The sequence below is a fragment of the Eumetopias jubatus genome, unplaced genomic scaffold (assembly GCF_037043125.1).
Source record: "Eumetopias jubatus isolate StellerSeaLion01/CBP00866 unplaced genomic scaffold, mEumJub1_p1.0 scaffold_6, whole genome shotgun sequence".
NCBI lineage: Eukaryota > Metazoa > Chordata > Mammalia > Carnivora > Otariidae > Eumetopias > Eumetopias jubatus.
The window spans coordinates 119,460,793-119,472,850 of record NW_028274812.1 but is presented as its reverse complement, the minus strand read 5'-3'; the positions used below and the strand labels follow the sequence as shown (position 1 = coordinate 119,472,850).

General features: G+C 39.6%; 1 protein-coding gene across 1 annotated transcript in view; it reads left to right on the top strand.

The window, feature by feature from the left end:
• The window catches only part of LOC114222115 (butyrophilin subfamily 1 member A1-like), a 37,593-nt gene that overhangs the window by 23,993 nt on the left and 1,542 nt on the right, over window positions 1-12,058 (top strand). Inside the window, exons 3-8 of the mRNA XM_028120467.2 lie at window positions 9,345-9,626; window positions 9,744-9,911; window positions 10,278-10,298; window positions 10,382-10,408; window positions 11,216-11,242; window positions 11,444-11,470. Of these exons, the coding sequence (XP_027976268.1) occupies window positions 9,345-9,626; window positions 9,744-9,911; window positions 10,278-10,298; window positions 10,382-10,408; window positions 11,216-11,242; window positions 11,444-11,470 (552 nt within the window). The remainder of the gene's footprint in view (window positions 1-9,344; window positions 9,627-9,743; window positions 9,912-10,277; window positions 10,299-10,381; window positions 10,409-11,215; window positions 11,243-11,443; window positions 11,471-12,058) is intronic.

The following is a 12,058-nucleotide window of genomic DNA, read 5'->3' as shown; positions in this document are numbered from 1 at the left end:
TACACAATTCACAGTGCTCACCATAGCACATACCCTACCCAATGTCTGTCACCCAGCCACTCCATCCCTCCCACCCCCACCATTCCAGCAACCCTCAATTTGTTCCCTGAGATTAAGAATTCCTCATATCAGTGAGATCATATGATACATGTCTTTCTCTGATTGATTTCTTTCGCTCAGCATAACACCCTCCAGTTCCATCCATGTCATTGCAAATGGCAAGATCTCATTCCTTGTGATGGCTGGATAATATTCCATTGTATCCACTTCTTCTTTATCCATTCATCTGTCGATGGACATCTTGTCTCTTTCCACAGTTTGGCTATTGTGGACATTGCTGCTATAAATAACAGGTTGCATGTATCCCTTCGGATCCCTACATTTGTATCTTTGGGGTAAATACCCAGTAGTGCAATTGCTGGATTGTATGGTATATTTTCAACTTTTTGAGGAACCTCCATACTGTTTTCCAGAGTGGTTGCACCAGCTTGCATTCCCACCAACAGTGGAGGAGGGTTACCCTTTCACCGCATCCCCGTCAACACCTGAGGTTTCCTGACTTGTTAATTTTAGCCATTCTGACTGGTGTGAGGTGGTATCTCATTGAGGTTTTGATTTGGATTTCCCTGACGCCAAGCCATGTTGAGCACTTTTTCATGTGTCTGTTGGCCATTTGGATATCTTCTTTGGAAAAATGTCTGTTCATGTCTTCTGCCCATTTCTTGATTGGATCATTTGTTCTTTGGGTGTTGAGTTTAAGAGGTTCTTTATAGATTTTGGATACTAGCCCTTTATCTGATATGTCATTTGCAATTATCTTTTCCCATTCTGTCGGTTGTCTTTTGGTTTTGTCGACTGTTTCCTTTGATTTGCAAAAGTTTTTTATATTGATGAAGTCCCAATAGTTATTTTTGCCCTGGCTTCCCTTGCCTTTGGCAATGTTTCTAGGAAGAAGTTGCTGTGGCTGAGGTCGAAGAGGTTGCTGCCTGTGTTCTCCTTTAGGATTTTGATGGACTCCTGTCTCCCATTTAGGTTTTTCAACCATTTTGAGTCTATTTTTGTGTGTGGTGTAAAGAAATGGTCCAGTTTCATTCTTCTGCATGTGGCTGTCCAATTTTCCCAACACCATTTGTTGAAGAGACTGTCTTTTTTCCATTGGACATTCTTTCCTGCTTTGTCAAAGATGAGTTGACCATAGAGTTGAGAGTCCATTTCTGGGCCTCTATTCTGTTCCATTGATCTATGTGTCTGTTTTTGTGCCAGTACCATACTGTCTTGATGATGACAGCTTTGTAATAGAGCTGGAAGTCCAGAATTGTGATGCCACCAGCTTTGCTTTTCTTTTACAACATTCCTTGGCTATTCGGGGTCTTTTCTGGTTCCATACAAATTTTAGGATGATTTGTTCCATTTCTTTGAAAAAAGTGGATGGTATTTTGATGGGGATTGTATTGAATGTGTAGATTGCTCTAGGTAGCATGGACATCTTCACAATATTTGTTCTTTCAATCCATGAGCATGGAACGTTTTTCCATTTCTTTTTGTCTTCTTCAATTTCTTTCTTGAGTATTTTATAGCTTTCTGAGTACAGATCCTTTGCCTCTTTGGTTAGATTTATTCCTAGGTATCTTATGGTTTTGGGTGCAGTTGTAAATGGGATCAGCTCCTTAATTTCTCTCTCTTCTGTCTTGTTAGTGTACAGGAATGAAACTGATTTCTGTGCATTGATTTTATATCCTGCCACTTTACTGAATTTCTGTATGAGTTCTAGCAGTATTGGGGTGGAATCTTTTGGGTTTTCCACATAAAGTATCATATCATCTGCAAAAAATGAGAGTTTGACTTCTTCTTTGCCGATTTGGATGCCTTTGATTTCTTTTTGTTGTCTGAGTGCTGTGGCTAGGACTTCTAATTCTATGTTGAATAGCAGTGGTGAGAGTGGACATCCCTGCTGCGTTCCTGACCTTAGGGGGAAAGCTCTCAGTTTTTCCCCATTAAGAATGATATTTGCTGTGGGTTTTTCATTGATGGCTTTTATGATATTGAGGTATGTACCCTCTATCCCTATATTCTGAAGAGTTTTGATCAAGAAAGGATGCTGTACTTTATCAAATGCTTTTTCTGCATCTATTAGGATTACAGTTTTTCTTTTGTTAATGTATTGTATCACATTGATTGATTTGTGGATGTTAAACCAACCTTGCAGCCCAAGGATAAATACCACTTGGCCATGGTGAATAATCCTTTGAATATACTGTTGGATCCAATTGGCTAGTATTTTGGTGAGAATTTTTGCATCCATGTTCATCAAGGATATTGGTCTGTAATTCTCCTCTTTGATGGAGTCTTTGTCTGGTTTTGGGATCAAGGTAATGGTGGCCTCATAAAACAAGTTTGGACGTTTTCCTTCCATTTCTATTGTTTGGAACAGATTCAGAAAAATAGGTATTAATTCTTCTTTAAATGTATGGTAGAATTCCCCTGGGAAGCCATCCGGCCCTGGGCTTTTGTTTGTTGGAAGATTTTTGATGACTGCTTCAATTTCCTTAGTGGTTATAGGTCTGTTCAGGTTTTCTATTTCTTCCTGGTTCAGTTTTGGTAGTTGATACATCTTTAGGAGTGCATCCATTTCTTCCAGATTATCTAATTTGCTGGCATAGAGTTGCTCATAATATGTTCTTATAGTTGTTTGTATTTCCTTGGTGTTGGTTGTGATCTCTCCTCTTTCATTCATGATTTTGTTGATTTGGGTCATTTCTCTTTTCTTTTGGATAAGTCTGGCCAGGGGTTTATCAATCTTGTTAATTCTTTCAAAGAACCACCTCCTAGTTTTGTTGATCTGTTCTACTGTTCTTTTGGTTACTATTTCTTTGATTTCTGCTCTGATCTTTATTATTTCTCTTCTCCTGCTGGGTTTAGGCTTTATTTGCTCTTCTTTCTCCAGCTCCTTTAGGTGTAGGGTTAGGTTGTGTATTTGAGACCTTTCTTGTTTTTTGAGAAAGGCTTGAATTGCTATATACTTTCTTCTTAGGACTGCCTTTGCTGCATCCCAAAGATTTTGAACAGTTGTGTTTTCATTTTCAGTGGTTTCCATGAATTTTTTAAATTCTTCTTTAATTTCCTGGTTGACCCATTCATTCTTTACTAGGATGCTCTTTAGCCTCCATGTATTTGAGTTCTTTCCGACTTTCCTCTTGTGATTGAGTTCTAGTTTCAAAGCATTGTGGTCTGAAAATGTGCACGTAATGATCCCAATCTTTTGGTACCGGTTGAGACCTGATTTATGACCTAGGATGTGATCTCTTCTGGAGAATGTTCCATGGGCACTAGAGAAAAATGTGTATTCTGTTGCTTTGGGATGGAATGTCCTGAATATATCTGTGAAGTCCATTTGGTCCAGTGTGTCATTTAAAGTCTTTATTTCCTTGTTGATCTTTTGCTTAGATGATCTGTCCAGTTCAGTGAGGTGGGTGTTAAAGTCCCCCACTACTATTGTCTTGTGGTCGATGTGTTTCTTTGCTTTTATTATTAATTGGCTTATATAACTGGCTGCTCCCATGTTCGGGGCATAGATATTTACAATTGTTAGATCTTCTTGTTGGATAGATCCTTTAAATAGGATATAGTGTCCTTCCTCATCTCTTATTATAATCTTTGGTTTAAAATCTAATTTGTCTGATATAAGGATTGCCACCCCAGCTCTTGGTGTCCGTTAGTATGGTAAATGGTTTTCCACCTCCTCACTTTCAATCTGGGGGTGTTTGGGGCTCTAAAATGAGTCTCTTGCAGACAGCATATTGGTGGGTCTTGTTTTTTAATCCAATCTGATAGTCTGTGTCTTTTGATTGAGGCATTTAGCCCATTTACATTCAGGGTAACTATTGAAAGAGATGAATTTAGTGCCATTGTATTGCCTGTAAGGTGACTGTTACTGGATATTGTCTGTGTTCCTTTTGGGTCTATGTTGCTTTTAGGCTCTCTTGGCTTAGAGGACCCCTTTCAATATTTCTTGTAGGGCTGGTTTCATGTTTGTAAATTCCTTTAGTTTTTGTTTGTCCTGTAAGCTTTTTATCTCTCCATTTTCAGTGACAACTTAGCTAGATAGAGTATTCTTGGCCTCATATTTTTCCCATTTAGTGCTCAGAATATATCATGCCAGTCTTTTCTGGCCTGCCATGTCTCTGTGGATAGGTCTGTTGCCAATCTAATATTTTTACCATTGTAGGTTACATATTTCTTTTCCCAAGCTGCTTTCAGGATTTTCTCTTTGTCTCTGAGACTTGTAAGTTTTACTATTAGATGTCAGGGTGTTTACTTTTGAGGGGGTTTTTCTGTGTCTCCTGGATTTTCATGCCTGTTTCTTTCCCCAAATTAGGGAAGTTCTCTGCTATAATTTGCTCCAATATACCTTCTGCTCCCGTCTCTCTTTCTTCTCCTTCTGGGATCCCAGTTATTCTAATATTGTTTTGTCTTATGGTATCACTTATCTCTTGAATTTTGCCCTCGTGATCCAGTAGTTGTTTATTTCTCTTTTTCTCAGCTTCCTTATTTTCCATCATTTGGTCTTCTATGTCACTAATTCTCTCTTCTGCTTCTTTTATCCTAGCAGTTAGAGCCTCCATTTTTATTGCACCTCATTAATAGCCTTTTTTATTTTGACTTGATTAGATTTTAGTTCTTCTATTTCTTCAGAAAGGGTTTCTCTAATATCTTCCATGCTTTTCAAGCCCAGCTAGTATCTTTAAAATCATCATTCTGAACTCTAGTTCTGACATCTTACTAATGTCCATATTGATTAGGTCCCTGGCAGTTGGTACTACCTCTTTTTCTGTTTTTTGAGGTGATTTTTTCCATCTTGTCATTTTGTCCAGAGGAGAATAGATGAATGAGAAAACAATATGGTAATAGGGTAACAACATCCCCAGAAAATAGACACTAAACAAATCAGAAGAGACTTGAAACTGGGGGAAAGGAAAGGGAAAGGAAGAAAAAGAAAAAAAGAAAGAAAAAGATAAAAACAAAAACAAACAAACAAACAAAAGAAAAAACAGAATATGATGAAATATGATCAGGGTGGTGCACAGATCAGTGCCACACACTAGATTTGGGGTGTATTTTGGTCTGTTAGAAGAAAGTGCCTCCCAAAATTTTAAAGAAAGCAAAACTTATATATGTACAAAAAAGGGTTAATACGATGAAGGGATGGAATATGACTGTAAAGATGAAAATTATAAAAGATTTTATAAAAGGAATTGATAAGATAAAATGTTGGTTGAAAAAAGAAAGAAGAGGATTTTAAAAAGTGGGGGAGAGAATGTGATCAGGCAGGAGGCTAGAACAAAGCCACACACTAAAGATTTGGGGTATTTTTGGTCTGTTAGAAGAAACTGTATCCCAAAATCTTAATGAGAGAAAAACTTCTATATATATACCAAAAATAAAGGTAACTACTATGAAGGGATAGAATATGACTCTAAAAATGAAAAATAAAAAGATTTTTTAAAAAAGGGATTGATAAGATGTTGGTTGAAAAAGGGAAAAAGAAAAATTCAAAAAAAAAAAGAAAGTTGTCCACAATAGCCAAACTGTGGAAAGAGCCAAGATGTCCATCGACAGATGAATGGATAAAGAAGAGGTGGTATATATACACAATGGAATATTATGCAGCCATCAAAAGGAATGAGATCTTGCCATTTGCAATGACGTGGATGGAACTGGAGGGTGTTATGCTTAGTGAAATAAGTCAATCAGAGAAAGACATGTATCATATGACCTCACTGATATGAGGAATTCTTAATCTCAGGAAACAAACTGAGTGTTACTGGAGTGGTTGGGGGTGGGAGGAATGGGGTGGCTGGGTGATATACATTGGGGAGGGTATGTGCTACGGTGAGCACTGTGAATTGTGCAAGACTGTTGAATCACAGATCTGTACTTCTGAAACAAATAACGCAACATATTTTAAGAAAAAAGAAAAAGAAGAAGATAACAGGAGAGGAAGAATGAAGGGGAGTAAGTCAGGGGGGGAGAGGAACCATGAGAGATGATGGACTCTGAAAAACAAACTGAGGGTTCTAGAGGGGAGGAAGGTAGGGGGATGGGTTAGCCTGGTGATGGGTATTAAAGAGGGCACATTCTGCATGGAGCACTGGGTGTTATGAACAAACAATGAATCATGGAACACTACATCAAAAACTAATGATGTAATATATGGTGATTAACATAACAATAAAAAATTTTAAAAAATGCAAAAAGAAAAGAAAGTTAAAAAAATTAACTTTGAAAGACTAAAGAATCATGGTAAAAAAAGCCATGAATTCTATGTGCAGTATTCCCCTACTGCTTGAGTTCTGCCATTCTAATTGATCCGTAACCTGTTCTTGGCCGACTGTTCTTGCTGACCATCTGGGGGAGGGGCCTGTTGCTGTGGTTCCCAAATGTCTTTGTTGGAGGTGGAATTGCCTGCCCTTTCCGGGCCAGGCTAAGTAATCTGCTCGGGTGTGCTCTCAGGAGCTTTTGTTCCTTGCAAGTTTTCCCTTAAGCCTTGGAGGATGAGGGTGAAATGGGGGCCTCCCAATCTCTGCCTGGGAGGAGCCGAGAACTTGGGGCCCCACTCCTCAGTGCGCTCCCAGATAGAAGCAGTCAGTCACTCCCGTCTCCCTGGTCTCCAGCTGCTCTCCATGCTCACCCGGCCTGTGACCAAGCATTTCTATCTCTGTCACATAACCCCATGTGGAGTCTCCAAACCCAGCAGATCCCTGCGGTGCACTCCTACACTGCTTCCCCGGGGGGAGGAAGGGAAGTCTCCCGGATCTGCTGCTCTTTGGGTCCCTGCTGGAGGAGCAGTGGCCCAACTGTGCCATGGATCACAGTTTATGGCAACCCTGAGCTGAGAGCCCGCTCCTCAGCTCTGTCTCTGCAGCCAGCTTCCCTGCTCTGATACCTGGGAGCTCTGCCTCACTCACCCCGGTCTTTCTGTGACCCCAAGGTTCCTGAGACCACACTGTCCCAGCGAGGGTTCCAGCCCCCGCTTAGCCACTGGAGTGACGTCCCTCAGCGGAGCAGACTTCTAAAAGTTCCAATTTTGTGCTCTGCTCCTCTATCACTTGCCAGAACGGCTGATGGAGGCCCCCTCCCCCACCATCTATCCTCCCGAATATCGCCTCGGATTCACTTCTCCGCAGTCCTACCTTCCAGAAAGTGGTCATTTTTATGTTCAGAGAGTTGCTGCTATTCTTTTCTTTGATCACCTCCTTAGTTCGTAGGTGTTCAGAATGGTTTGATCCCTATCTAGTTGAATTCCTGGGACCAGACGAAATTTAGGTCTCCTGCTCCTCCACCATCTTGCTCCTTCCTCCCAATTTTTATCCATCTTCTTCATGTATAACTTTATTAAAAAGAATCCAAATCAATTAGGTCTTAAAGGAAAGAGTGACAAACTCTCCTGAGCCATGTTACTGTGATCCCACTCTAGTATCTTCCTAGTAGGAAGTCATAGTTTTTCACAGTTCCAGACATAACCTCACATAAGTCATGTCATTTTTTTTCAGTGCCTTTCCCATATCCATTCATTGACTGATGTATAAAAAGTCCAACCTTTAGAAGCAGTTGGTTGGTTATATATCTACACTTATCTACCATTCAGTTAAACTTTGCCTAGTACAACTGCTTCTATGCTCAGGAAAGGGCATCTCTTTCTCTTCTTCTCTCTCTCTCTCTCTTAAATAATTATTTGTTCATTTGTCAGAGAGAGAGAGAGCACAAGCAGGGGAAACAGCAGTAAGAGGGAGAAGCAGGCTCCCCACTGAGCAAGGAGCCTGATGCAAGACTTGATCCCAGGAACCTGGGATTATGACCTGAGCTGAAGGCAGACACTGAGCCACCAAGGTGCCCTGTTCCTCTTTCACAACATAGGTATAGTTTTTGCTTATTTCAACTTGGAGCTTCATTTGTTATATTCTTCCAGGAGACACAAGGTCTATTTTTGTCTATTAGTATTTTCTTCCTAGGCCTTGACTGTGCATTTTGCTGATGACCAGTTTCTTTTTTTTCTTCCTCTTTGATATCTTTTTTTTCCTATTTCCTCTTAACTTCCTTTTTATTGTTTTTTTTAATCTTAATTCAAGATAGTTAACATACAGTGTTATATTAGTTTCAGGTGTACAATATATAGTGATTCAACAATATAGATTCAATAATTCTATACATTATTCAGTGTGCATCATGGTAATCTCCCTCATCTGTTTCACCCACCCACCCCCCAGCACACACAACCCTCTGGTAACCATCAGTTTGTTCTCTATAATTAAGAGTCTGTTTTGCTTATGACCAGTTTTACTCACTTCTATTAATTTCCTTTGTTCAAGAGAGTTGGCAGCTCCCTCCAACAATTCTGAAGATTGTCTTTCAGATTGTTTTCTGTTTTTTACAAGTGTGTCCCTCCCAAGCAGATCAGGATCTGATAGTAAAAATTATTAGTGGCATTATAATTTTTAGCCAAAAAAAGACAAGATCTCTGAGATTTCTAATATATTTCCTATACCTGAGGAATCAAAGTAGGACTGAGCTGGCCCTAAGGGGATCCATATCATGAGATATTAAGTTTTAACAGACAAAATAACATATAGCTTTAGAAGCCAGGATAGCCATTATTCTCAAAGAGACAATGGATTCTTCTAGTATTCTAGTAATGTAATGTTTTAATATGGGTGCTGGTGACATGGATCCACTAGTAGACCCAACCTGTGCAAAGTTGAAGAGGAGAGGTGGCGGAGAGAAAAGAAATAAATGAGAGTGGAAAACTTAAAAAAAAATAGATCAGCTCCTTCATGGAATAACTTCACCTGGCTACCTTCATCTTTTAGATATTCTCTACTCAGGGGAAGAAAGAAAATTTGGAAAACATGCAAAATGAGATTGTTTAAGGAAGTGACTACAAGAAGACTCAATTTAATCACAGAAAGGTAGTCTTCCTTAAAACTTCAATATGTGGAATAGATAGATATAGGACAGATATAAAAATATTTTGGTGTTTTCCTGAAAGAACTTAACACTGGTAAAATTTACTCTGCTCTTTTCCTTTTATGGCCAATTGCAGATAAGCCTATCTGCATATCTGCAAATGTGTAGAGCAGATGTGGTAGGCATCAGTATGGAGTCTAGTATCAGCTTCAAATCTCTTGAGATTTAGCCACAGTTACCCATTTATGTCATGAAAGAAGAAAAGAAACCCCCTCTTCCCACCAAGAATGATGGTGCTTTGTCCATATCCCCACACTGTGTAAAATTAGGGGCTCAGGATCAAAGGCGTCCAGGTCTCAAATGAATGACTTTCTCCTTTCCAGGTCTGGGTTCTGGTCCTCATGTTTTCATGGTGGGTCCGGAAGATAAAGGAATAAGGCTGACATGCACAGGCAAGGGGTGGTTTCCCCAGCCTGAGATAAAATGGACAGATGCAAAGGGAGAGAAGATACCATCTCTCTCTGAGGATGAGACCCAAGATGATGATGGGTTGTTTCAAATAGAGGCATCCCTCATTGTGAGAGACACTTCAAAGACAAAAGTGTCCTGCTCCATGAAGAACCCCTTCTTTGGACAAGAGCAGGTGGAAACCATTTCTATCCCAGGTCAGTGTTGCTCATTTGGGGGACAGGACAGGTGTGAGGAGGGGATATTTAGGAATTGGGATGGGATAGGATTGGTTGGTAATGTTTTTAATCAGGTTTTGGGGGCCTCTGTATCAGAATCCTTCTTCCCTAGGACCTCTCCTTGGAAGGTAGCATTTGCTGGGACTTTCTTCATACTTGGGATTTTCCTGGGTGCTGTTGTGTTTTTGGCTTGGAAAGAACGACAAGAGAAAAAAAGAGTACAGGAAATCCAGGAGGAAAAAGAGAAGGAAAGTGAAGCCAGAGGTAAAACTGAATCAGACTTGGGGGGATCTGTGAACTTATGGGTTTGTTAGCTGTGCATATGGATGGAATCTGTTGGAACAGAGAGACGTGAGTGTACTTAGTTAGAACCTCAAGACCTCCAGTAAGACATGGAGTCAAGGGCCTTTATGAGAAAAATATTATAATAATAGAGTCCAATGGAGAGAGAAAGTTCATTGGTATAAACATGGAGTTAGGAAAAAATGGTTGTAGTAATTCTCAGGATTAATTTCTTGATCTAGGTATACGGAATTAGCATTCAGGATCTGGGCTTAGGTAACATAGTCTAGAAAATAAACCTTGGACTTGTTTTCTATAAAATGTTTTGTTATTTTCTTTCCTTTTTAGAATCGCTTGAGAAAGAACTTGGTAAGTGTTCCATTTTTCTTTGTTCTAGTAGATGTACTAGAAGCTACGTACTTTGCATCTCACAGGTTGTTATTCCTTTTCAGTCAGAAGGAAGCAGTTATATCAGCAAGGTGAGTAATATTGATGTTATAGTTGGACCAACCATCTCATCCCTCTGTTTTGATCATCTCCTGTTCACCTTGCTAGTGAAGGAGGGCTTCCCCACCCTAAATAGGGTAAGATGTTTAGACACATGGCACCCAACACTGGACATATGAGCTTGACAGCAGTTTATTAACCACCTATACTCACATCCTGGGGGAGGAGGACACCACAAGCCACACAGGACCACATGTTGCACTTGTGAACAGGGTGAACCAGCAGGGGCTGAGGGAGTCAAGCTTTTTAGTAACCACAGGGTGAGGTGCTACTGGTTTCTGTGGAAGTATGTGATTGGCTTGTTTGAGTAATTTTGCAGGCTGACAGGGAGGTGAAGGCCATTAGGTTGAGGACCAGGTGGGATTCAACTGGCTCAACTGATAGGAAAATTAGTTGAGTGTGGAGTTTCTCCTGCTGAGTGGAGGGATATCTGGTGAGAGCAGGGGAGCTTACAGGCATTTAGAGCCCTTTGACGTTCAAAGACGTCAGGCAGCACATGAAATTTTAGGCTCTACAGTACACTCTCACAAAGTTTATCTTCTTCTCTTCCAAAAGAATCAGAACTTCATAGTTTATCACAGATATGTTAGTGGAATGTGGGAAATGTGAGAAATAGAATAGATTAAAGAAGACAAATACCCCAGAATTGTCATTGAAGTGATGAATACAGAAATATAGCACTATCATAAATCTTCATATTTCACATGGTTGCAGCAATTTAATACTCTGGAGTGAAGATCCTGTGAATGGGAAAATCTAATTCCTTTGTTTTATTTCAGACTGGAAAAAAGCAAATTTATATGCTGGTGAGTAATTGATGTTGTCTTGGGACTTCAGGCACCCCAGGATTTCATGAGGCACTTCCAGAGCATTTTTCAGAGATGTGCTATATTCTGGAAATTTTATTTTGAATGTGGGAGCCCAAAAAAATAAGGGAATAAGGGTAAAACATCACAGTAGTTGAGAAGACATATTCTTGATGTATTTTCCCATTTTTTTTTTTTTAGACTGGAGAAAGGAACAATTCAAAGCAGGTGAGTGACTTTATTATTTTGTCCCACATAATCTCTGTTCTACAAATGAGAAACTCTTACATTTATATAAACTCCCAGTAAAACCTGGTTGGTTTTCCATTCATGGCTTTCAGTTCAGTCTCAGTGTCATGCTGAAATGTGAACAGATTCCTTACTTTTCTGATATCATTCATTCATTCAGCATTAACTTATAGAACTATTTGTTCAAGGCCAAATAAATAAAGCTGATCTGATCTCTGACTTCATGGAAAAGTACATGTACAAATTGTAGTGAAGGTTATGAAGGAATAAGAGATTTCCATGAGAGAAAAAAAATGGTGGATTGAAGGAATTTCCCTGAGGAACTGATTTTTAATCTGAAACTTAATTGATATGGTGGACTTATTCATTTGATTAACACTGCAAGAGCAGTTCGGTCAGAAGGAAGTCTGTTACACTGGCCTGAGACAGAGAAGAGCTTGTTGTATCTCAGTGTAAGTGGAAAACCATCTTAGAATCTTTCCAGAATTATTAGTTGATTATCAATTTCTAGTGCATGCTGCTTTGCTCTGAATATCCCTGCATCCACAAATATTTCCTAGTTAATTT